Source organism: Myxine glutinosa, chromosome 2, assembly GCF_964187855.1.
Source record: "Myxine glutinosa chromosome 2, kmMyxGlut1.1, whole genome shotgun sequence".
Taxonomy (NCBI): domain Eukaryota; kingdom Metazoa; phylum Chordata; class Myxini; order Myxiniformes; family Myxinidae; genus Myxine; species Myxine glutinosa.
Genome location: NC_136262.1, coordinates 143,587,926 through 143,615,769, shown reverse-complemented (window position 1 = coordinate 143,615,769; position 27,844 = coordinate 143,587,926). Strand labels below are relative to the sequence as shown.

The 27,844-nt window shown below is 41.7% G+C and overlaps 1 protein-coding gene across 5 annotated transcripts in view; it reads left to right on the top strand.

Moving 5' to 3' along the window:
* The window catches only part of SH3TC1 (SH3 domain and tetratricopeptide repeats 1), a 98,200-nt gene extending 78,413 nt beyond the window's left edge, over nucleotides 1–19,787 (top strand). For 3 of the 5 annotated variants that reach the window (XM_078771764.1, XM_078771765.1, XM_078771763.1), the window contains exons 14-17: nucleotides 239–361; nucleotides 5,174–5,324; nucleotides 13,307–13,503; nucleotides 15,987–19,787. In XM_078771764.1, the coding sequence (XP_078627890.1) occupies nucleotides 239–361; nucleotides 5,174–5,324; nucleotides 13,307–13,503; nucleotides 15,987–16,244 (729 nt within the window). In that variant the 3' untranslated portion in view covers nucleotides 16,245–19,787. Of the gene's footprint in view, nucleotides 1–238; nucleotides 362–5,173; nucleotides 5,325–13,306; nucleotides 13,506–15,986 lie in introns of those variants that run through there. The other 2 variants (XR_013622395.1, XM_078771766.1) reach the window with 2 other exon arrangements.
* The last annotated feature ends 8,057 nt before the right edge of the window (nucleotides 19,788–27,844 follow it).

The following is a 27,844-nucleotide window of genomic DNA, read 5'->3' as shown; positions in this document are numbered from 1 at the left end:
GGTTTTGTCTTTGGGCAGACAACTCATGATTTATAACCAGACTACATACAGTACATGCAATGTTTTATGGCCCAAATCCCACACACAAAGTAATATATCTTGTTGTATAAGCCTCCATTGTGCAGCCATCTGTTTTATGTGGCCACAAAGAAGGCGACGACACGAAGAGCTTTTACTTTTTATTTTCATTGCACAGGAAAGTTGGCAATGTCCCTCATTCTGTCCTCATCTCCAGCAGATGGCTCTAGCTATTGCTGAGAACCTTGATGAAGAGCACCATATCCTGGAACTTTATGAAGCAGCTGGCGACATCTACTTCAATGGCAACGAGGACAGGGAAAAGGCCCTTTCATTCTATGAGGTTTGTATTTTTAACCCTTTAGTGCCCGCTAGTAGTATTGTAACAGTAGTATGGCATCATCATTCAAAAAGATACATATATACAGTGTAGGAAAGTTATCTTCTTGGAAAATTTACCTTGGACATTTATGGCCAAACGCATTAGCCATCCGTTTTCGGGTAATGACGATGACCGGGAGACCATTTTCTATATGTAGGACAACGGGCACAAAAGGGTTAAAGACTCTTCCTTTCCTCTTAGTTTTGAGTGTGCAATGCTTTAACCAGCGGGATGGCAAATTGGATTGATACTGTTTGATATCTACAATGTGCGGCACATCAAGATTATTATTCTTAACTGCACCATCATGTATGTATAAATTGCAGCAAGAGTCCTTTTCTCAATCTACAACTGCTTTTATTTTGTCTGAGACCCTCCTTCATGACAGTTATAGCCCAATGAGGACCTTCTCCATTAACTTCCTTGTACCCCCTGGTAAATTCATCATTGTCATTAACACAGCACTGACACTCTAACTTGCATATGTTGAAGATATTGTTGTTTAAAAAAAAATATCACTGTCACAATTTCATACTTAAAAATACATTATACTAAATATGTTATCTTTTTGTGTTTATGAAATGCACCACAACATACCAAACCAGTGCTGCACAGGCGGAGTCGTGCATCAATGAGTGTGCTGTTCTTTGGATACCATCTGCTACATTAGGTGGTGGACGGTAAACATCCCACTGTGTCGATTGATGAAGAATGGGCGAGTTATAGCCTACACCCAATCCTGTCCTAATGAGTAGGGGAATTCCTATCCATTGGTGGCATAGCTATCCAGGCAGGAAATTTCATCCTGATCAGACAAACCTGAGTGGAGGTTTGGTGAAAAATGCTTTAGTTGTGATGCAGCCAGCAAACTGAATTCGTAATTTAATACCAGTCTATTCTTTTTTTGTATACAGAGTCGAGGCTCGTGTAGGAGCTAACACGTTAAACATGAAAACATGTGCGGACACATAAAACGTACAATAAAGGGAGCGGGACACAAGAGGGGGAGAGAGAGTCGAGTTTGCAATTGATTGTTACACTTTCTCAAATTGGGCTGGGGGAGTTATGCAAAAGAAAAATGAGAGCTTTGTTGAATCAACCGACTGATCACGTTGAAATTTTTAACATGTATTCCCCTTGACTACAAGATCATACTTGTAAAGTTTGACTTGAATAGCTTTGGCAGTTTCAGAGAAATACTTATTTCTTTATTTATTTGCCTTTGCTCCAACATGGCTGCCAGACCATGTGACCTATGATTTATTTGACAATACCCTGGTATCCCCAATGTTTGGGGAACATGTGCGTTTAGTTTTCACTCAACCTGTGCAGCTGTTCTGGTGGAGTTTCTTTTTAGAGGTTTAATCTTCAAAAAAATCATACCTGCCAGACCATATGGCCTAAGAATTATTCATGATCACGCTACATTCCCCAAGTGCAGTCGGTCATGTCCATGAAGTTTCGCATCGATCTGCTCAGCCTTTCTAGAGGAGTTTTTTAAAATTTATGTTCAATGCAATATGGCTGCCGAACCACATGACCTATGATGTCATAGATTTACATTCTCCTCTAATATATTTGTGTGGAAAATACTCAAGATATTTCAAACTGATCAGATAAAGCGTTGTACTTGTCAAATTATGACGTCATAATGATGGCACTGATGACGTCATGGTTAAAAACACTTATTCCTCATGCAGAGTTGTTTACAATGAGCCATGTTTTAATTTTTTCCATCGAGCGGTTTTGGACATAGAGGTCCTAAGTTTTTCGCCTTTTTAAAGATGGCGCCCTACCATGTGACCAATGACGTCATATTTATCAGTAAATATTCTTCATGAGTAGACGTATACTATATTGAACATTTCGTGTCAATCAGACCAACAGTTCCCGAGAAAATGAACTTAAAAGGGAATAAACGCGCAAAAGTGCAGCGGAAGAAAAATAAAAATAAACAGAACAAAAATAATAGCTATCCATCCTGGAAGGATTGAATCCCTAATAACAAATATTTTGAACAAAAATAATAGGTATCCATTCTGGAAGGATTGGATCCCTTCTACCAAATAATCGGAAGAAAAAAACAATAGGTACCCATCCTGGAGGGACTGGACCCTAATAACAAATAATCTGAACAAAAACAATATGTATCCATCCTGGAAGGAGCGTATACCTCCACCAGGCTGAACAGTTTGTTTTGTATCCATCTCTGATAGGCCTGATCTAGATCCACACCTCCAAAATCGAATTGGCTTTTATTCTCACCTACCCAACTCATCCACCAAGTTTTGTCATAATCCGTTTATAACTTTTTGAAATATGTTATATATCGTTTTTGTCCTAATCCCTCAAATGTGAAGAATCACTTTAAAATTTAAAAATTCTCGTATCTGGATCTAGATCTTCACCAAAATCGAACTAGTTTGTCCGTGTCACACACCCAAACTGTCCAATAAGTTTTGTCCGAATCCGTCCATAATTTCTTAAGATTACCGTGCTTTGTCCGAATCCGTCCATAATTTCTTAAGATTACCGTGCTTTGTCCGAATCCGTCCATAATTTCTTAAGATTACCGTGCTTTGTCCGAATCCGTCCATAATTTCTTAAGATTACCGTGCTTTGTCCGAATCCGTCCATAATTTCTTAAGATTACCGTGCTTTGTCCGAATCCGTCCATAATTTCTTAAGATTACCGTGCTTTGTCCGAATCCATCCATAATTTCTTAAGATTACCGTGCTTTGTCCAAATCCGTCCATAATTTCTTAAGATTACCGTGCTTTGTCCGAATCCGTCCATAATTTCTTAAGATTACCGTGCTTTGTCCGAATCCGTCCATAATTTCTTAAGATTACCGTGCTTTGTCCGAATCCGTCCATAATTTTTTGAGATTATATATATATATATATATAGTTTTTGGCCCTCTCTCAATGGTGAAGAATCACTTAATAAATTCTAGTATCCGGACCCAGTTCTTCACGATAATCAATCGAATCAATTAATCCTTGTGACGTACCCAAAACAGTCCACCAAGTTTTTCCCATATCCGTCTATAACTGTTTGAGGTATCGTGCTCCCAAACAAACAAAAAACAAGAAATGTGACGTGCATAGCACAATACTTGTGAAATCTTTAAAATAAGTTGTTGGCCTATGATGACCTCAAAAATAATTCGTGGTTGAATTCAGTGATCTGGTCTTAAAATTTCCCCTTAAAATCCTCTTTAAATTATCTTTAAAATCCTCTTAAAATTTCAAGTCAATCAGATTAAAATTGAGGATTTTAGACATTTGGCCTATATTAACCTTTTGGCCTATGTTGACCTCACAAATAGTTGGGGGTTGAATTCCGTGACCAGATATGCAAATAATATTAAAATTTCAAGTTAATTGGATGAAAATTGAGGATTTTAGAAACTTGGTCTATGTTGACCTTTTGGCCTATGTTGACCTCAAATATACGAGGTGGTTGAATTCAGTGTCCAGATATGCAAATCTTCTTCAAATTTCAAGCCAATCGGATGAAAATTGAGGATTTTAGAAATTTGGCCTATGTTGACCTTTAGGCCTACGTTGACCTTTTGGCCTATGTTGACCTGAAAAATACTTGGTTGAATTTATTGACCAGATATGCAAATATTCTTCAAATTTTATGTCAATTGGATGAAAATTGCAGATTTTCGAAATTTGACAAAGTTGGTGACAATTGGCCTATGTTGACTTATTGACCTTTTGACCCCAAAAACAATAGGCTTCTTGCTTATGACCAACTCCTCATTTGGTGAAGTTTCATGAAGATCTGTTGAAAATTTCGACCTGTAGGCGACTGACATACAGACAGACAAACAAACAGACAGACAAACAAACAGACAGACAGACAGAATAACGCACAAGACCAACCAATATACTTGAAATATCTTCGATTTTTGCAAGTAATAAACAGACAGACAGATAGACATGGTTGAATACATAACTTCATCCACCTTGGGTTGTGGAGGTAACTAGATATCTGCGATGACAAAGCGATCATTCAGGGTGAGCCTCCTCCAACTTACCCTCGGTGATCACCCATGACCTACTGTTGGCCCGCAATGCAATGGTGGCCACAATTTTTTCAGACCACCATATGACCTTGACCTTCAACATTTAGGGATAGAGTTTAAATAAAGAAACTTTTCCCATCTACAATGTATCCATAAAACTCAACATCATTAAAATAGGAGGAAAATTATTCAAGTTATGATCAAATTTAATTTTTGTTAAATCGATCATAATCCGAATATTCTCATTGTTTCCTCCAGGTCTTCAAGACAACTGTTCACCACCATCTCAGATTGTCCCTGAACCAAATTCAAGATCTTTTATACCCTCGTTAAACCTCCTCCCCAAATCCCTCCTTCCAAATTTCCAGGTTTCCCTCCTGAGAGTTGCCTTCTGTATCCATCTTGATCCCCCCGCCACCCTCTCCTGCCTCCCATTCCTCCCACACCCATTGTTTGTCCAAGTCTCCCTCTATCTTGTCCTTCTACTCTGCTGTTGGTGTCCCCCCTCTCCTCTCTACTGTTCCTTTTGTCCTGTTGTATCCTCATCTATTCACTCTACTAATACTAGGCTCTTACACGAATGAGCCTCGAATATGTATAAATAAAATCACCAGACAGAGTAATTATTAAAACCGTCATACAATAACTGACCACATTTGACAATTTCCCACCGTGTGAAAAATCCTTACTTTCCATGTTTTCATGTGAGATCTTCACGACGTATTTTTGGCAGAGATTCTCTTTACGTGAGGCACGAGGACCACGAGAAAAGGAGGCAGAGCTGCGCATCACATGCAAGCTGACACACATGTATATTCACATGAGAGCCTTCTCTAAGGCTTTGGAAGTCGGACAGAGGGCACTGCGGCTGAGCGTACATTTTGGTGGGTCATAAGCAAATACGTTCAACTTTTAAATTGTTTGTAGATGGCACATTGATGCTGCAACAGAGGACATTGACTGTGTGTGCTGTTTGTTTGATGATGTGGTGTTTGAGCTGTCAGTGCTGAGTTTGGATCCCTTGTGGATTCCACATCAGATAAATTCCATCTCGTTTATTTTGTGGATAATGTGTCGAATGCTTCTCGTCCATCAAAAGGAGCCTCAGCCTGGCTTGGCTTAACGGTTAATGTGGCTGGATTGAGATCTTAGGGTCCTGAGTTTGAGTCCCTGTCGGGCCATTTAATTAACACCAGGTGGTTGACTCAGCCTGTCATCCTTCCGAGGTCTGCAAAATGAATACCAGCTGACAGGTAATGGGAGGCACTCCATAAGCGGCACAGCCGTGCCCCCAGGAAAATGATGCAGCCAAGCAGCCACAGGAAGCATACGAACCACCACCAAAAGGAGCCCCTCGCTGAAAGCAACATCTGGTAGAAAGCAAATGTGGATTTACTGAAAGCACATGTGGTGTCCTCAATTTACCGTTCCAAATTGAAACAGTAACAAGGAAAAGAGCAATCAGAGATTGCAAACCCTCGCCAGGATGTATTTTTAGTGGTTTTTAAGGATTTTGTGTTAAAACAAATTTGGCGGCCAACCCACGTGACCGATGACGTAATCATTTTTTTTTTCTAAACCAATTTATTCTGAGATTATGCTCAAGAAATGTAATCTTGATCGGATGAAGTTTTATACTTGTCGAATTATGACGTCATAATGGAGGCACCTATGACATCATCATTAACATATTTTATTCCCCATGGAGAGTTCTTTACAATGAGCCATGTCTCAATTTTTCTATTCAGCCCTTTCGGAGATATAGAGGTGCAACACTTTTCGGTTTTTCCAAGATGGCGGCCGAACCACGTGACCAATGACGTCATTTTTTTCCTCCACAAGTTTATGCCGACGTGGCGCTCAAGAAATTTCATCTTGATTGGATGAAGTTTTGTACTTGTCGAATTATGACGTCATAATGGTGGCACCTATGACATCATCATTAATATATTTTATTCCCCATGGAGAGTTCTTTAAAATGAGCCGTCTCAATTTTTTCTATTCAGCGCTTTTGGAGATATAGAGGTGCAAAGTTTTTCGGTTTTTCCAAGATGGCAGCCGAACCACGTGACCTATGACGTCATAATTATCATTATAAAAATCTACAGGTGGAGTTGCACCTATGGTGAAAATTTCCTGTCAATCCGACCAAAGGTTGCAGAGAAAATCATATTTATTCTGTGCGGACAAACAGACAGACAGACAGACAAACAGACAAACAAACGGACTCAAATGCAATCCCCTCTCCTCTGGCAAGGGTAACTAAATGGTATTCATAGAATACTTACCCTGCGCAGTCAACTTGTTGTGAGCCAACTCTTCTGTTTTTGAACATTTTTTTTCTTTGATCCAATATGGCTGCCAGACCACGTGAGCGATGACATCATAAATTTTTATTCTCTAATATAATTGTTGTATAGATCAGGCTCAATACATTTCAAACTGATCAGACTAAGTGTTGTCCTGTCGAATTATGACGTCATAATTATGGCACCAATGATGTCATCGTTAACAACACCTATTCCCCATATGGAGTTCTTTACAATGAGCTATGTTTCAATTTTTCCATTCAGCAGTTTTGGAGATATAGAGGTGCAACATTTTTCGGTTTTTGCAAGATGGCGCCTGTACCACATGACCTATGACATCATGATTATCAGTAAAATATTCTACAGGAGGAGGCACTCCTATGGTGAAAATTTCATGCCCATCAGACCTACAGTTGCTGAGAAAAAAAATTCACAATGATCGGATAAGTGTTGTACTTGTCGAATTATGACGTCATAGCGAAGGCACCAATGACATCATTAACATATTTTATTCCCCAAGGGGAGTATTTGACAATGAGCCATGTTTCAATTTTGTCCATGGAGCGGTTTCGGAGATATAGAGGTGCAACGTTTTTCGATTTTTCCCAAGATTGCGTCTGTACCACGTGACCTATGACGTTATAATTATCATTAAAACATTCTGCAGGAAGAGCCGCACATATTCTGAAAATTTCGTGTTCATCGGTCTAACAGTTGCAGAGGAATATTTGTTTTATTCATACTGATCAGATCAAGCGTTGTACTTGTCGAATTACGACATCATAATTAAGGCACCGATGACATCACCATCAACATATCTTATTCCCCATGGTGAGTACTTGACAATGAGCCATGTTTCAATTTTTTCCATTGAGCCGTTTGGGAGATATGGAGGTGTAACGTTTTTCCAAGTTGGCGTCCATACCACGTGACCTAGGATGTCATTATTATGAATAAAAAAAATTATACAGGCGGAGGCACTTCTATGGTAAAATTTCGTGTCAATCGGACCAACGGTTGCCGAGAAAGTGAATTTTTAAAATGCAGACACATACGGCACACACACGTACGGCACACGAATGCTTAACCCCGCTTTTTGCTTCACGAGCTCAGGGTAACTAGATGGGCCACCGACGCCAAGCCACATTATAACTGCGTTGCGTTATGACCGGGATCCAATCTGCTACACTTTGAGACAACCCTAACGTGGTGCAACCCCACTTTGGTACAACCCCACTATGGTACAACCCCACTATAGTACAACCCCACTTTGATACAACCCTACCATTGTGCAAGCCCACTTTGATACAACCCTACCATTGTGCAACCCCACTATGGTACAGCCCCACTATAGTACAACCCACTTTGATACAACCCTACCATTGTGCAAGCCCACTTTGATACAACCCTACCATTGTGCAACCCCACTATGGTACAACCCCACTTTGATACAACCCTACCATTGTGCAACCCCACTTTGATACAACCCCACTTTGATACAACCCAACTTTGATACAACCCTACCATGGTGCAACCCCACTTTGATACAACCCCACTTTGATACAACCCCACTTTGATACAACCCAACTTTGATACAACCCTACCATTGTGCAACCCCACTATGGTACAACCCCACTTTGATACAACCCTACCATTGTGCAACCCCACTTTGGTACAACCCCGCTTTGGTACAACCCCACTTTGGTACAACCCCACCTTGGTACAACCCCACTTTCATACAACCCCACTTTGGTACAACCTCACTTTGGTACAACCCCGCTTTCATCGGACATGTAACCTATGACATCCTCTTTATAAAACTGAATTTAGAATTGGTTTTTTAATATTTCCAAAAATATATAAGGAGTCCTCGGGGTCTTTTGGGTCATTTTGTGTTTTTAAGGGTCTTCAGAGTATTTGGGGTCTTAAATGTCTTTGGGGGTCTTAAAGGGTCTCAGGAGTCCAAAGGTTTGAAAGGTACATTTCGAGAGTACGTAATTAATAGACATATGTAATTAAGAGACAGGATGCCACTGAGTTCAAACAGTACGTAATTAATAGATATCGAGGAAGAGAAGGTTGTTTCAGGGTAACTGTGTCACCACAGGATTCAGTGTACCGTGCGAAGAAGGGTAGGATCATTGAAGACGAGATGGGATGAATCTGTGCATGAGAGCAGGTTTCTGTGGAAGAATTCCGAGGCTGAGTTAACATCAGTGGGCAGTAATTATGGGAGACCGGTCCTAAATAGAGATAGTTGGTAGGGAAGTTTGTCTTGGTTTGGTTCTCATTCAGGCTATGGGACTACCAGCAGGCTATGGGACCTAAGACGTCATTGCGATAGGCACTTCACTTTGCATATAAGATGGTTACCTTCACTAACAAAGGTGGATTGAGGTTATGTTTTCACACCTGTCTGTATGTTTGTTAGTTGGCAATTTATTTTATTTTATTTTTTTGCAAGTATGTTGATCACTCCGGTTTGTGTGTGTGTGTGTGTGTTTGTGTGTATGTTTGTCTGTCCGCTCACTTATACTTTCCTACAGGTCACAATTTTAAACCGATCTTCACGAAACTTCACCAAATGGTCGAGTTCGTGGTCCGACAAAATCCTATATATTTTGGAGGTCAAAAGGTCAAAAGGTCAACATAGGACAAAGGTCAACCACTTTTTTTTATTTTATAAAATCCTCAATTTTCATCCGATTGACTTGAAATTTGAAAGGGATTTACATATCGGCTTACTGAATTCAACCACCAACTATTTTGAGATCAGCGTAGGTCAAAATATCAACATAAGCCAAAGGTCAACCACTTTTTTAGAATTTCAAAAATCCTAAATTTTCATCCGATTGACTTGAAATTTGAATAGGATTTACATATCAGCTTACTGAATTCAACCACCAACTATTTTTGAGATCAGTATAGGCCAAAAGGTCAACATAGGCCAAAGGTCAACCACTTTTTTGAAATTTCTAAAATCCTCAATTTTCATCCAATTGACTTTTGTATACTGAATCGAGGCTCGTGAAAGAGCTAACATTTATTTCACAAACAAATCAACCAGACAAACAAAATATATAAAAAGAAGGAGTGGAAGACAAGATGGGGAGAGAAGGGGAAGCACACAAACATAACATTTGAGAGCAAGGAGATGTGTGGGAGGGAGGGGACTTGGGGGGAGGAGGCGTGGGAAGGTGGGGGGTGGGGGGTGGGGGGGTGGGGGGGGGGTAGAAGTATAAAACACAAGGACACCAAGGACTTCCAGGACAGAAGTTGGTATTTCAAAAAAGTGGATTTGGGGTGAAATTAGCGGGGGTAGAAAAGATCAAGGTTTTGGATGGGGGAAGAGAAGAGATGGTGGTGAACAGCTGTTTTAAAGACCTGGAGGGTGGAGTGGGATTGAAGAGAGTGAGGGAGTTTGTTCCAGAGGCGGGAGAAAAGAGGAATGAAGGAGTGAAGGTGAGCAGAGAGTCTTGATTTTGGAAGTTTAACCATAAGAGGGTTGCAGGCAGATCTTGTGCGACCTGCAGGCATATTTGGGGGCAGAGCCCAGAGAGAGCTGGGGGGGGGGGGGGGGGAAGGCCAGAGAGGAGTCGGTAGAAGACGGAAAGACCACCCACCTGCCTGCGGTGAGTGAGTGAAAGGCCCTTGGAATTAGCTTCATCGCGGAAGATTCCAATGATTCTGAACGCTTTGGTTTCAACAGCGTGAAGACGAGCGAGGTGTGAGGCAGGAGCACCAGCCCAGAGGGGAGAGCAGTATTCCATTGAGCTGCGGATGAAAGCCTTGTATGTGGTGAGGAGCTCAGGTGTGCCAAGGAAGGACTTCGCACGACGGAGGATGCCCAGTCGACGACTGGCTTTGGAGGCCAGATTTGAAATGTGGTTTTCCCAGGAAAGATCATGGCAGATAGTGAGACCCAAAAGCTTGAGTGACAGAACTTCTTGGAGAGGATTATTCAGAAAGTGGATGGGAGGGTTGTCCAGTCGGTCTTTTCAGAGAGACATCGTAAGAGTGTGAGATTTGTCAGGATTGAAAGACATGTTCCACTTGTTTGCCCAGTCTGTGATTTTGTCCAGGTCTGCAGAGAGTGAGGAGGCTGCAGACTGCCGATCTGAGGGATGAGGAATGGAGTGACAGAGAGTAGAGTCATCAGCAAAGAGATAGAGAGGATTTTCAAGAGAGTCAGAGAGATCATTGATGAAGACCAGAAAAAGCACAGGGCCCAGAACACTACCTTGGGGAACTCCAGCCTGAACAGGAAGAGGAGATGAGAGAAACCCATTCAGGGCCACACGTTGACTACGACTAGAGAGGAAGTCCGCCAGCCATGCGTGGAGATTTCCATTCATACAAAAAGAGGAGAGTTTGGTGAGCAGAGCAGGGTGCCAGACCGTATCGAAGGCACATGATATGTCAAGGGAGACACCTCTAATTTCCTGTTTGGCATTGAGGACCTCCATCCATTGTTGAGAAAGCAGAAGCAGCATGTCCAGAGTAGATTGAGCAGGTCTGAAACCAAATTGATGATCAGAGATCAAGCCATTGGAGAAGAGGAAAGATTTCATATCTGAAGCAATGATGGATTCCATGACTTTGCTGATAATTGGGAGAAGGCTAATTGGTCTGTAGTTGCTAGGATCTGTTTTTGCACCTTTTTTGTGCAAAGCGGTGATGTTGGCTGATTTCCAAGCAGATGGAAGGACTTGAAATCTTAATCGGATTTTCATATCAGCGAACTGAATTCAACCACCAATTATTTGTGAGGTCAAAAGGATGCTTTACTGACTGCCATTCTGCTTTGTTATATTTTGCCAAGTGTCGCTCTATGAGTGATTTTTTATTTGCGTGTGTTTATGTGTTTGTCTGTCCGCTCATTTATACTTGCCTACAGGTCACAATTTTAAACCGATCTTCACGAAACTTCAACAAATGGTAGAGATCTTTGTCCGAAAAAATCGTTTATATTTTTGAGGTCAAAGGGTCAACATAGGTCAAAGGTCAACCACTTTTTTCAAATTTCTAAAATCCTCAATTTTAATCCGATTTACTTGAAATTTGAATAGGATTTACATATCGGCTAACTGAATTCAACCACAAACTATTTTTGAGATCAGCATAGGCAAAAAGGTCAACATAGACCAAAGGTCAACAATTATTTCAAATTTCTAAAATCCTCAATTTTCATCCGATTGACTTGGAATTTGAATGGGATTTTCATATCAGTTAACTGAATTGAACCATCAACAATTTTTGAGATCAACATGGGCCAAAAGGTCAACATAGGCCAAAAGTCAACCACTTTTTTTAAAATTTCTAAAATCCTCAATTTTCATCGGATTGACTTGAAATTTGAATAAGTCAGGAGACGACGATGATTCATGAGCGAGCGGTATTCAATGACAAAGGACGGACTCTAACCAAAACAGGCCCGGACAGGCCAGGCCCGGAAATGTCAAAACGAAGGTTACTGACCTTGAAATGAGATAGAAAATAATGTATAATCAGTTATGAGGTTAGTTAGTGACACAATACCGAAAATTCGGTGAAAAATGAAATGAAAAAAATAAAGATAAAAAAAATGAAAAATCGAGCTCCGTGGGGCGAGACACATGACATTGGCCTAACCAAATATTGAAACACCCCTGTCAGATTCCACCAAACCCCTCGGAGAAGATGTAGCTTGAAATCGATTACCCCCCTAAAAATACATCTTTTTCGGGCGTGGCTACGCCCACAATGGGCGCAATACGCCCACTCGAGGCAGGACACAACTAGATCATGATATCAACCTCCCATCCAAGTTTCATCAAGATCGGATGATATCATCGGGTAGTTATGCTGCGGACAGACAGACACACACACAGACAGACGCACACACATGACGAATATAGTGGTCACTTGATAACTCGTGAACCAATAGGATTTTCATATCACTTAACTGATTTCAACCACCAACTATTTTGAGATCAACATAGGACAAAAGGTCATCATAGCCCAAATTAACTTAAACTTAATATAGCCCAAATCATAGCCCAAAAGATCATCACAGCCGAAATTTCTAAAATTGTCAATTTTCATCCGATTAACTTAAACTTTGAAGATTTGCATAACAGGTCACTGAATTCAACCACTAATTATTTTTGAGGTCAAAAGGATGCTCTACTGAGTGCCAATTCTACTTTGTTCTGTTTTGCCAAGTGTCGCTCTATGAGTGATTTTTCATTTGTTTGTCTGTCTGTGAACAAAATATCTCAAAAAGTTGTGGACGGATTCGGACGAAATTTGGTAGAAAGGTAGTGTATGTGACAAGGACGAAATGATTCGATTTTGGTGAAGATCTGGATTCGGATCCGGCTACTAGAATTTTTAAAAAGTGATTCTTCAACATTGGAAGACAGGGCCAAAACGATACATAGAAGGATATCTCAAAAAGTTGTGGACGGATTAGGACGAAACTTGGTGGACAGGTTGGATGTGTCACAAGGACTATCCGATTCTATTTTGGTGAAGATCTGAATATGGATTCGGATATTTCTGTGTTCTTTCCTCAGGGGATCGACTGTGTGAAAAAGTTTCCTGCCATCGCCTGGCTATGGTGCACATTAAGATGCACCATGAAAATGAGGCAGAAATATATTTGCTGCGAACCTTGATGCTCGGCTCTACACCTGTGCTCTCCAGGCCAGAGCTCACCTACTGTATTCACGTGTGTACATTGCTGGGCCACATCGCCTCTGATAGACCCGGGGTGAGCACACGTGTACGGTTTGAACATTCTATGGTGACGTGCAAAAATCTTCACTCTCAAGCGGTATTTATTCAGAATCCTATACAGAATGACCTGAATTGTGGATGTTTCCAGCACAAGATGCTCAATGTAATGTCATTGGGAAAATGTCAAAACTGAGCCTCCTTTGAATGTGTGTTCTGGTCATTTTGCCAAGTCAATATTTAATGCAAACATTTCATTTGCTCTGAATTGCTGCTGGTAATCTGCACCCTGTAGGCATAAAGCTTCAGTCTTTTATGCAAAATCCTGTGTACAGTCGTGCTTGGTAGTCCCAGTTCTCTGGATATGCGTCAGATTGATTTAGTGTACTCTTACTTTTTAAATTGTAAAGCAATTGGTATTTTTTATTTATTTGTATTTCCACAGGAGCAATCTAGATCAAACAAGCGATGTGTAAATTTCAAAATTTAAAATTTCGTTGGTTTATCAGCATCAAAGAGCATATATAGAAGCAATGAGCTGGGAAAACATTCTCTGTTTACTTCCACCATTGATTCATTCCCTTAATGCTCAAAGTTTATCAAAGGAGATTATACAAATGAGTTTACAATTTTTGGAGTCGGTCCCGATTCACTCTGATAAAACACGACATGAAAGCATGCTCAAAATTAGAAATACACCAACAAATACATCGGCAAATTAATTCAGCAAACTAGTCAAACACAGGAATGGTTTGTCAATGTGTGTGAAACACATTACTATGTCCGTGAATATCATTTGTAATTCAAATCAGAGCAAGATCAACCCTTTGCAGAAATACAAACATGCCAACAAAACTGGTTCAAATTCGGGATATAAATCAGCACACACTTTGGTGTTCACCCGGAGCACACCAATCGGAACACAGCACTCCCTCGATAAGGAAAGACAAGACAAAAAATAATAATAAAAACCCCAGTATCGTCTCTGAAATATCAAGAGATCTTTGTTGCTTTTCATTGTCCGCCATTACACAAGTTTGGCACAGGTAGGCATGGCCTCCATATCATTGAAAAACAAGTTTTCAAAAAAAAAAAAAAAACGAAAAAAAATAAAATCAAAACAACCAAAAAACAACCAGTCAATCAAAAACAAAACAAATTAACTCCAGTATCGCCTCTGAAATATCAAGAGATCGTTGATGCTTTTCATTGTCCACCATTACACAAGTTTGGCACAGATAGGCATGGCCTCCATATCATTGAAAAACAAGTTTAAAAAAAAAAAAAACCGAAATAAAAAAATATCAAAACAACCAAAAAAAACAAGTCAATCAAAAACAAAACAAATTAACTCCAGTATCGCCTCTGAAATATCAAGAGATCTTTGCTGCTTTTCATTGTCTGCCATTACACAAGTTTGGCACAGATAGGCACGGCTTCCATATCATTGAAAAACAAGTAAAATAAAAAATAAAAAAAAATATCAAAAACCTCCCCCAAAAAACAAGTCAATCAAAAACAAAAAAAAGTTTTTCATGTTTGAACCAGAATCGGCGGTGCGTCCGCTCCGAATCTGGGAGGGTCGGTGGTTAGAACCCCGGCCGAGTCAAACCAAAGAATTAAAAAATGGTACTTGCTGCTTCCTTGCTTGGTGCTTGAAAATTAAAAAGAATAGAGTATGGACAAACAGCCATAGGTTGGCAACCATTGCACATGCTGTCAAAGTTTATAATGTATTGAAGCTTCCTTTATTATGTTACCATTGAAAGAGAAGAGGTACACGTGGTCACATAGAACAGGTATTTTGATTGCAAAATACCCATACTGTGTATTAATCGTGAACCAAAGTCGACACATCAGTCCTGAAACACACAAACAATATTAATGATTATATATATATATATATATATACGTATATCAGTCATTATGCGACTTCATACCATCAGTGGGGAACCGCCAATAAGGTGTCCCATACAGCTGCTGCTGCACCTTACTGGGAGCGAAAAGCACCGCCTGCCACACAGCAACATTATCTCCCAGTAAGGTGCAGCAATAGCTGTATGGGACACCTTACTGGCGGTTCCCCACTGATGGTATGAAGTCCCATAATGACTGATATAAAAACCGAAAGGTTTTCAGAGTTACAAGTGTATGGAAGCCTCACTGCGTTGCCCTGATGAAGCCCCAACAAGGGCGAAACCAGGTCGGTAACTGTGAGTTTTGCATGCACTTGTGACAGTATCTGAATTTAAGATCCATAATGACGCACTGCGAGATGGTTCCTCTGGAGCTTTGCAGGCAATGCGGACATGCATGGCGATGACGTCATGACGTTCGCTCATTAGGTTGGAGATCCAAATTACCAACCACCAAATTACCAAATACCAAATCTGTAATTTGGAGACCCAAATGACAGATATATATGTATATATCCATTTATGTCAATTTGGTACTGCCAAATAAGTTTGGTGCATCCTGACATTGTGCATGGAAGTGATCTGCTAATTTCTCATCTTGCAGGAGGCCTACAAGGCCATTGATTACTACAGTATGGCACTACTTGGAGCCATTGAGCTGGAAAACAAAAAGAAGCAGTTGCATCTGTACACGTTACTTGCCACATTGTTTCACAGCCATTTGCATGATCGTGTGCGTTCCCTCTACTTCTACGAAAAAGCCCGTGCCCTTGCCGTGCAGCTCAATGTACACCGGGTGCAGCTTGGCACCAGGCAGTTACACCGGTGTGGAGCCGGGCCAAGGGCTGATCAGGTCTCTTAACTTGGAGCAGGGGCAGGGATCACATCATGGAAGGATTGCAGAGGGGGGCTCTGTATGGGAAACATGATGCAGGGATCACATCATGGAAGGATTGCAGAGGGGGGCTCTGAATGGGAAATATGGTGCAGGGAGCACATCATGGAAGGATTGCAGAGGGGGGCTCTGTATGGGAAACATGGTGCAGGGATCACATCATGGAAGGATTGCAGAGGGGGGCTCTGAATGGGAAATATGGTGCAGGGATCACATCATGGAAGGATTGCAGAGGGGGGCTCTGTATGGGAAACATGGTGTGGGGTTCACATCGTGCAAGGATTGAAGAGGGGGGCTCTGTATGGGAAACATGGTGTAGGGATCACATCATGGAAGGATTGCAGAGGGGGGCTCTGAATGGGAAATATGGTGCAGGGATCACATCATGGAAGGATTGCAGAGGGGGGCTCTGTATGGGAAACATGGTGCAGGGATCACATCATGGAAGGATTGCAGAGGGGGGCTCTGTATGGGAAACATGATGCAGGGATCACATCATGGAAGGATTGCAGAGGGGGGCTCTGAATGGGAAATATGGTGCAGGGAGCACATCATGGAAGGATTGCAGAGGGGGGCTCTGTATGGGAAACATGGTGCAGGGATCACATCATGGAAGGATTGCAGAGGGGGGCTCTGTATGGGAAACATGGTGCAGGGATCACATCATGGAAGGATTGCAGAGGGGGGCTCTGTATGGGAAACATGGTGTGGGGTTCACATCGTGCAAGGATTGAAGAGGGGTGCTCTGTATGGGAAACATGGTGTAGGGATCACATCATGGAAGGGTTGAAGAGGGGAGCTCTGTATGGGAAATATGGTGCAGGGATCACATTATGGAAGGATTGAAGAGGGGGGCTCTGTATGGGAAACATGGTGCAGGGAGCACATCATGGGAGGATTGCAGAGGGGGGCTCTGTATGGGAAACATGGTGCGGGGATCACATCATGCAAGGATTGAAGAGGGGGGCTCTGTATGGGAAACATGGTGCGGGGAGCACATTATGTAAGGGTTGCAGATGGGAGCTCTGTATGGGATACATGGTGCAGTATTAACATTATGAAGGATTGAAGAGGGGGGCTCTGTATGGGAAACATGGTGTTGGGATCACATCATGGAAGGGTTGAAGAGGGGAGCTCTGTGTGGGAAACATGGTGTGGGGAGCACATTATGGAAGGATTGAAGAGGGGGGCTCTGTATGGGAAACATGGTGCGGGGATCACATTATGAAGGGTTGAAGAGGGGGGCTCTGTATGGGAAACATGGTGTACGGATAACATTATGAAGGGTTGAATCGGGGAGCTCTGTATGGGAAACATGGTGCAGGGATCACATTATGGAAGGATTGAAGAGGGGGGCTCTGCATGGGAAACATGGTGTAGGGATAACATTATGAAGGGTTGAAGAGGGGAGCTCTGTATGGGAAACATGGTGCAGGGATCACATTATGAAGGGTTGAAGAGGGGGGGCTCTGTATGGGAAACATGGTGTAGGGATAACATTAGGAAGGGTTGAAGAGGGGAGCTCTGTATGGGAAACATGGTGCGGGGATCACATTATGAAGGATTGAAGAGGGGAGCTCTGTATGGGAAACATGGTGCGGGGATCACATTATGAAGGGTTGAAGAGGGGGGCTCTGTATGGGAAACATGGTGTACGGATAACATTATGAAGGGTTGAAGAGGGGGGCTCTGTATGGGAAACATGGTGTACGGATAACATTATGGAAGGATTGAAGAGGGGGGCTCTGTATGGGAAACATGGTGCGGGGATCACATTATGAAGGGTTGAAGAGGGGGGCTCTGTATGGGAAACATGGTGCAGGGATCACATTATGGAAGGATTGAAGAGGGGGGCTCTGTATGGGAAACATGGTGCGGGGATCACATTATGGAAGGATTGAAGAGGGGGGCTCTGTATGGGAAACATGGTGCAGGGATCACATTATGAAGGATTGAAGAGGGGGGGCTCTGTATGGAAACATGGTGCAGGGATCACATTATGAAGGGTTGAAGAGGGGGGCTCTGTATGGGAAACATTCCCCATTTTATTGTTTGCTGTTTGACTGGGATTCGTATCAATGCAAATGAAATGCAGACTTTACAAATCCCAGCTTTAAAGACAGCCAGAGTTATGTTGAATCAAAACTGCAAATGGAGGTCGTCAATGCATTACAAACGACAGGTATTGTGTGGCAACGAATTTGTACAAGGTCAGACACCTTGAGCATGAAGTCGAGGAAATGAGTTGCGATACGAAGCAATTTGTGAGGCGTGAGAAACACGTCATTCTTGAGAATCCATTTTCAGGAGATGAAATGTAAAATCACTCTGCTCGGTTTGAAGAATTAAATGACCTTTTGCTAAATGAAGCTATTTCATGAAGCTTGTGATAGCTTCGTGATTCTATTGTTTGACACAAAGCTAGAACCATTGTTATTTTAGTTTATTTTGTTCCATGTCCCTCAACCTCCCCATCATCTAATTGTGTCCAGGATTCTCCATTGAGTCCGTGTAGGAACCTTTGTTGGCAATGATATAACTTCCAATTAATGGACATCATTCAAATTGCCTGTCAAGCTCAGAGACAAATCTTAACATAACCTCAACCTGAACCCAAGATCATTTTAGAAGTAATTACAAAATCATGTAATTTCATAAAAGCCTTTGCAGTTTTTTTCAAATAATTTCATCGACAAGGCAGAAAATGAAACGGAGACACAGGAGGAGGCCATTTGACTCATGTTGCTTGAGCTGTGTCCAGGGCCCAGATTTCTCTTAACCCTTTGTTTTCCACGTATGTACAACAAGGTCGTCCTGTTTGTTACCTGTTACCTATCCGTCATTCCATCAGTCCATGTATCATCTGGAAAATCCTTGGAAAAACAAGGTTGGCGCAATCTCCACCAAATTTGGCATACGTGTTGGTAGTATACCCAGGGTCAGGTCACGGGTGCAATAAATAAATAAATATAGGAGGGTGGTGGGTGGGGAGACAACTTGCCAATGCAGGTGTTTCCAGGTAAAAAAAAAAAGAAAAGATTATGATCCCAGGTTCAAATCCAACGTACTATGTTGATCATTCACCAATGAGTTTTTTACAATTAGTGTAACGGTGTAAAGTAACTTGAAGCCTTTTAATGAAAATGTGCCGCATCCTCCATAAGCCTTAGATCCTATTCCAAAGTAGGGACAGATTTAGAAGACATGAATGTAAGATGTGAGGATTTACGGACAGAGGAATATTCATGTTTGCCAAGACTAGGGCTGATGTGTGTCGTTGGAAAATTCAAACAACAGGTTTGATCAACTGGGAATTGACAAAAGTTGGCTAACCACCATGGGAAGTAAAATCAGCTGACGTTTCCAATGTTATAAACCTTGTCAGAGCAAAAGGATTGGGGATGTTATGTTGAAGATTGAGGTTTCCTGATATTTGCTTTTGGAATTTTGCATGTAAATGTCAACAGTGTACTGCCAGAGAAAAGTGAAAATAAACTACCATTAAATCCACTCCCACTGTCTCTCTTTATTTGCTTTCGTGTACTTATACCTCCGAGCGATAAAGTTATTGGAGCATGGAATGAAGGTATTGGAAAGGGTGTTGGAGAGGAGGATAAGGAAGAAGGTGAAGATCGACGAAATGCAGTTTGGATTTATGCCAGGAAGAGGAACGACAGACGCGCTTTTTATTGTGAAGCAGTTGCAGGAGAAGTACATGGAGAAGAGGAAGAGGTTGTTTCTTGGGTTTGTTGATCTGGAGAAAGCTTTCGATAGGGTTCCACGTGAAGTAGTGACATGGGCATTGAGGAAGTTAGGAGTGGAGGAATGGTTGATCAGAGTAGTGATGGCAATGTACAAAAGAGCGCGCACAGCTGTAAGGACGAAGGACGGGAACAGTGGTGAGTTTGAGGTGAAGGTGGGAGTGCATCAGGGGTCGGTACTAAGTCCACTACTATTTGTAGCTGTGATGGAGGTGCTGGCTCAGAATGTAAAGGAGGGTTTACCGTGGGAGTTGTTGTATGCAGATGATCTGGTGTTAATTGCGGAAAGTATGGATGGACTGAAGGAAAAGATGAACAAGTGGAAGGAATGTATGGAGACAAAAGGTCTGAAGGTGAATATCGGAAAGACGAAGGTGATGGCAAGTGGTAAAGCATGTGGTGAGGTCGAAAGAACTGGGAAGTGGCCCTGTGCTGTGTGCAGGAAGGGTGTCAGAGTGAACTCCATTCAATGTACAATGTGCGCTGAGTGAATTCATCAAAAATGTAGTGGTCTGAGCGGGTCATTAACCAGTGTGGCAGCTACATTCAAATGTAAGGTGTGCACAGAGGGAGCTGCAGACGGAGGAAATGTTGAGTTGGATCTTGGAGACGGCGTGAAGCTGGAAGGTGTGAAAACATTTTGCTACCTAGGAGACATTCTGAATGGAGAAGGTGGATCAGACTCGGCAACGGTTGCTATAGTGAGATGTGCATGGAAGAAGTTTTGGGAACTGAGTGGCGTGCTGATGAGGAGGGGAGTGTCGTTGAAGCTGAAGGGAAAGGTGTATGCTGCATGTGTGAGAAGTGTTATGATTTATGGGGGCGAGACATGGGTAATGAACGTAGAGCAGCGACGAAGGCTGGAAAGGGTGGAAATGCGAATGGTTCAGTGGATGTGCGGAGTATCGTTGAGAGAGAGGAAGACATGAATTGCGAAAGATGATGGGAATAGAGCCTGTGATGGATGCTGTGAAGAGGAACAGGTTGAGATGGTTTGGTCATGTGTTGAGGAAGGATGAAAGTGACTGGTTGAGAAGAGTGATGGAAATGAATGTAGAAGGAAGTAGAGGACGGGAAGACCGAGAAAGACTTGGCTAAATATGGTGGAAGAAGAAATGCGGGCAAGGGGGTTAACAAGGAGAGATGCAGAAAATAGGGCAAAATGGAGAAGATTGTCATGGGGACCGCAAGGCTAACCCCCGCTCTCGCAGGGAAAATGGCCTTAAAATGCATGTTGTTGTTGTTGTTGTTGTACTTGTACCTCCAGGTCATTATTCAGACTTTCACATCTATTTCAAGCACTTCCTCATATTCAGCTTTTCTACAATCAAAGCTTCCAGAGCACACTATCAATGAGTGACCTTTGAGAAGTTCAACGCTATTCAGCTCACATTACAACAACAACAACAGGCATTTTAAGGCCATTTTCCCTGCAAGAGCGGAGGTTAGCCACATTCAGCTCACATTGAAGCCCAATATTGAGGGAAAAGGGATGCGATGCGGCACAAGAATGCAGGACATTTTGATTATGATCATCTGATGGAGACAGTCTGTTGGGGAAATTAAATGACCATTCTACTTCATGTGAGATGTCAGTTTTACAAGATTGTTTATGTTTAAAAAAATCTCCTAACTTCAGTATGGCATGCAAGATATCTACATACTGGACTGATGAACCAGGCATGCAGTTGGCATGCAGTTGGCAGGTTATGGCCTAGCATAACGATAACATTTTTATAATTAAAGGCTTTAAAGCTAATATGGCTGCCACACTACGTGACATATTACCATAAAAACTAGACACTCTGCATATGTATGGGTAGGGTATCACATTTGTGAAGTTTCGTGTTTATCGGATAAGGTTAGTTTTCTATCCAAGATGGCTGCCAAACCACGTGACCTACGACATCATCATTTTCAAACTATATGCAATAATGGTGTTAGATGATATTTGTAAAATTTCGCATTGATAGGGTAAGTGGTTTCAGAGATATAATTATTTAATATTTCCCTTCAATCCAATATGGCTGCCAAACCATGTGACCTATGATGTCATATATCTAATATTTCAAGACAAATTCGTCATAGATCATGTGCATGCAATTTCAGATTTTTAGGATAAGGAATTCGATTATAACATTTTTGGCTGATAAACCACTTCACCTATGATGTCATCATTATCGTGCTTTTATTCCCCATTGGAAGTACTTGACAATGTACCAAGTTTCAAATTTTTCCATTCTGCGTTTTCCGAGAAATATATTTATTATTATTTGCATTTATTCAACATGGCTGCCATACCACGTGACCTATGACGTCACAATTATCAGAAAAACATTTAGCGTTTTGTGGGTGTCAAAACAAAACATGGGTGTCACGCCTACCCTGAAAGTTTTGTCTTAATTGGACATGTGGTTGCTGAGAAAAACGAGGTTTAGCCCGTACAGACGGACGGACGGATGAACGAACGGACAACCCGAAAACGTAATGCATACGGCCACCTTCGGGGGCGGAGGCATAAAAACTAAGTTACTGTTTATTCATTATCTTTTTACGGTGTAGCCTATAGGGCAAAGCCGTCTAGAACAGTGTTTGTCTGTCCGTATATATGTATGTATGTATGTCCCCTCAAACGAACACCAATCTATCAGAGCTGAGGATATGGTCGTGTGACGGGGGCGATGTGATTACGTCTGTGATGTCATTACGGCGGTATTACGGCTGACTCCACACCGCCATTTTGATTTCTGTGCCGTTCAGGCCGAACATATCGTCGAATCTGTCATATATCACAATCGCCATGCTCTACCTTTACGTTTTTCAGTCAGTGTGAAACACAAACAAACCGATTGTTAAAATGATCATGAAATATCAAAAGCAGAGACGTTACGGATCTTCCACCGACACAGTACTTATAGGCCTTAGGCTTCATGCCTTCATGCCTCACTTTCAGGTCGCAAAAAATACAAAAGTTTTTACAAAAAAAATACAAAAAAAAAGAAAAAGAATGAATGTTTTTGAAGGTGCCAAAAAGGCAATTTGTGTTCCAAAGTGTTCAAGTGTATAATTGAACACTTTGTTCAATAATCAAAGTGTTCTATTATATTAATTGTTCTATTATTTGTTTTTTTCTATTATTTGTTCAATAATACTCACTAAACAGTAATTTTATAATTAAATTGACACAAAATAAAGATTTTGAAGGTTGAAGGAAAATAAATTCAGCCGTTTACTGCAGTTGATGCAGTGTCTTTTACACCACCATATTTAACAGGTGCCTTATTAGTCCCCTACCGGTGTACACCGGAGGGGACTATAGGTTTGCACTCCGTCCCTCCGTCTGTCAGTCTGTCCGTCTGTCAGTCAGTCACGCAAAGAACAGTTTTCCAGACTTTTTTTTCTAAACGCTTAATGCTAACGATTTCAAACTTGGCACATGGTTTCCTCATGATAAGTTACAGATCAAGTTCGAACTTCACGACGTTTCGATCATTTTTGACAAAGTTATGCACTTTGAACTTTGGTCATTTCCCCAACAGTTTTCCGGATGGCAGACTGCCGGTAGGGGATATGTATTGCAGCGCAATACTCAGAATGCTTGTTAGTCCCCTACCAGTGTACACCGGAGGGGACTATAGGTTTGCACGCCGTCCCTCCGTCTGTCAGTCCGTCAGTCCGTCAGTCAGTCAGTCAGTCAGTCAGTCCGTCACGCAAAGGACAGTTTTCCGGACTTTTTTTCTAAACGCTTAATGCTAATGATTTCAAACTTGGCACATGGTTTCCTCATGATAAGTTACAGGTCAAGTTCGATCTTCACGACGTTTCGATCATTTTTGACAAAGTTATGGCACTTTGAACTTTGGTAATTCTGATAATTCTGATGATCCTTAACTCAGTGCCATTTTAAGTTTTAATTTCCTTTAAAAACCAATTTCTCTGCAATAATAGGACCGATTGAGATAACATTTTCACCATATGATGGACTCGGTCTGTAGAATATTTTAATGGTAATTATGACGTCACATGTCACGTGGTTCGGTCGCCATATTGTTTTTCGTGAAAACACGAAAACCCCTTTTTCTCTGCAACGGCTGAACAGATCGAGGCCAAACTTTGCAGGCAGAATCGCATACCCATGACGAACAAAAAAGTCAGCGAGCATGACGTCCTGCATCACATGGTTTCAGAGTTATGACGTTTTTAAGCATGAACCTTCAAAACCGAGCTCCTCCCTCATTTTTGATCCAATCGAGGGGAAACTTCACAGATCTGTTGAGCACTAAAATGTCCTTTTGGAATTTGCGATAGGGCACGTGGTTTGGCAGATATCGTTAATTAAACGAAAATATTTTTAAAAATGGATATCTCTTGTTTATTCTCGAGTTCTCCTCAAGCCGCACTGCGCGTCCTCAGCCTCGTCTCGCGAACGTCAACAGCGTGACACAGCGCGCGCTTTCCGGACGGGCTGAGCCAAGCCGAGCAACATATATATACACATCGATCATTGATCGTGAACCGGAAAATATGATAAATTACTGATGGTTTCAGAGTAATGACGTTTTTAAGCATGAACCTTTAAAACCGAGCCCCTCCCTCATTTTTGATCCAATCGAGGGGAAACTTCACAAATCTGTTCAGCATGCCAGTCTACTAAAATGTCCTTTTGGAAATTGTGATAGGGCACGTGGTTTGGCAGATATCGTTAATTAAACGAAAATATTTTTAAAAATGGATATCTCTTGAATCGCTAGTACCTCAGACCGTGAGTTGTTAATAATTTATATAATTCACACAGTGCAATACGTGCAGGCCGCTCCACGGAGCGACCTTGCGGGCTTATCAACGAGGTGAGGCGTGACACACGTGTCTCAGCATACCTCAGATCAAGTTTGAAAACCAGCATCAACCGTGCATAAATTTGCATATTCGATCATTTTTGACAAAGTTATGGCACTTTGAACTTTGGTAGGGGACATGTATTGCAGCGCAATACTCAGAATGCTTGTACATTAGTTATTCGTGCCTGTGTCCTTTATGACGTCTTAAAAACAGCACGTTTCCTATTTGGAATGATTTTCAATTTTGTTTCACTGCCAGACTGACAGGGTAATAACTCCTCTATCCGCATGCGTGATCGGGACAAATTCAGAGCCAAAGTACTGCTAAATTACAGGTTTGTGTTCTGTTTCTTGTTGAAAATATAACATTCAATTGAAATAAATTGTTGCTCGATCCGAAACCGACGTTTGCAGACAGACAGATTGACAAAGTGAGGCAATTGCTTAACCCCACTTTTAGCTTCGCGTGCGCAGGGTAATAAATACAAATTTGTGCCTCTCATATCAAGGTGGTGTTGGAGAGGAAGTAGTTTTGTTTCAGTTTGGAGATGATCTCTGTCGAGGAGGACTGCAATTGCTGAACTATTATGCTGGACTATTGCTGAAGACTGCAATAGGTCTGAGTACCTTGTTTTGTGTTTTTTTTGACGTTTTAATGCTTTTGTTTCAGATACATTTGTTGGGTGACCAACTTGGGCTGGCGTAGTCATAGTGGTTCAGATAAACTCTTTGTAAATTGTGGTTTGGGTCTCCCGTTGTTCACCAAACTTGGTATTGGTTAATGCTTTTAGTGCGGAGTTTATGATAGACTTGAGCTACAGTCTGTTGGATGTATTCGATGGAGGTCATGTGAGCGTCAAGAGTGATTCCAAGTATTTTGGGGTTTTTAGTTATGGCAAATTGTTGGTTGTACATTGTGTTTGTTGGGTGGTAGTTGGATTCACATTTGTCCAAGGACAGAAGAGTAGATGTTGATTCGATTGTCAAGTGTGAGCTAGTGTTGAAATTGGTTCACGTATTGTTGGAGTAAGCAAGTGGTTGTATTTATGCTGTGGTCTTGTGCTGCGATGGAAAGGTCATCTACTGCTATGGAAAGGTCATTTGTTGCTATGGAAAGGTCATCTACTGCGATGGAAAGGTCATGTCCTGCGATGGAAAGGTCATCTACTGCGATGGAAAGGTCATCTGCTGCTATGGAAAGGTCATCTACTGCGATAGAAAGATCATCTACTGCGATGGAAAGGTCATGTCCTGCGATGGAAAGGTTATCTACTGCGATGGAAAGGTCATTAACTGCAATGCAAAGGTCATCTGCTGCTATAGAAAGGTAATCTACTGCTATGGAAAGGTCATCGACTGCTATGGAAAGATCATCTACTGCTATGGAAAGGTCATCTACTGCTACGGAAAGGTGATCTACTGCTATAGAAAGGTCATCTACTGCTATGGAAAGGTCATCTACTGCTATGGAAAGGTCATCTGCTGCTATGGAAAGATCATCTACTGCTATGGAAAGGTCATCTACTGCTTTGGAAAGGTCATCTGCTGCTATGGAAAGGTCATCTGCTCTTATGGAAAGGTCATCTACTGCTTTGGAAAGGTCATCTACTGTGATGGAAAGGTCATCTACTGCTTTGGAAAGGTCATAAACTGTGATGGAAAGGTCATCTACTGCTACGGAAAGGTGATCTACTGCTATAGAAAGGTCATCTACTGCGATGGAAAGATCATCTACTGCTATGGAAAGGTCGTCCACTGCTATGGAAAGATCATCTACTGCTATGGAAAGGTCATCTACTGCTACGGAAAGGTGATCTACTGCTATAGAAAGGTCATCTACTGCTATGGAAAGGTCATCTGCTGCTATGGAAAGATCATCTACTGCTATGGAAAGGTCATCTACTGCTTTGGAAAGGTCATCTGCTGCTATGGAAAGGTCATCTGCTGCTATGGAAAGGTCATCTACTGCTTTGGAAAGGTCATCTACTGCTTTGGAAAGGTCATAAACTGTGATGGAAAGGTCATCTACTGCTTTGGAAAGGTCATCTACTGTGATGGAAAGGTCATCTACTGTTATGGAAAGGTCATCTGCTGCTATGGAAAGGTCATCTACTGCTTTGGAAAGGTCATCTACTGTGATGGAAAGGTCATCTACTACTATGGAAAGGTCATCTACTGCTTTGGAAAGGTCATCTACTGTGATGTAAAGGTCATCGACTGCTTTGGAAAGGTCATCTACTGTGATGGAAAGGTCATCTACTGTTATGGAAAGGTCATCTACTGTGATGGAAAGGTCATCTGCTGCTATGGAAAGGTCATCTACTGTGATGAAAAGGTCATCTACTGTGATGGAAAGGTCATCTACTGCTTTGGAAAGGTCATGTACTGTGATGGAAAGGTCATCTACTGTTATGGAAAGGTCATCTACTGTGATGGAAAGGTCATCTACTGCCATGGAAAGGTCATCTACTGTTATGGAAAGGTCATCTACTGTGATGGAAAGGTCATCTGCTGCTATGGAAAGGTCATCTACTGTGATGAAAAGGTCATCTACTGTGATGGAAAGGTCATCTACTGCTTTGGAAAGGTCATGTACTGTGATGGAAAGGTCATCTACTGCTTTGGAAAGGTCATCTACTGTGATGGAAAGGTCATCTACTGTTATGGAAAGGTCATCTGCACAAGTAAGGATTTTCAAATGAGGAGGTTCTAGAATATCATGTAGAAAGAGGTTAAAAGTGCTGGGGAAAGGATGGACACTGTTTGGGATGTTTATAGGTAATCTGATCTTTATTCTTGAAGAGATGAACTTATAAAGTGGGACATGATGTCTATCCGTTAACTTTTTGCTTCTCCTCCATCATCACCCAGCTGATGGTTCTGAAACTTGACACACGAATACAAGACAGGATCCCGAACAATCGCTCGGGCATCGATTTTGAGATTTGATATCATGGGGACTCGCAGT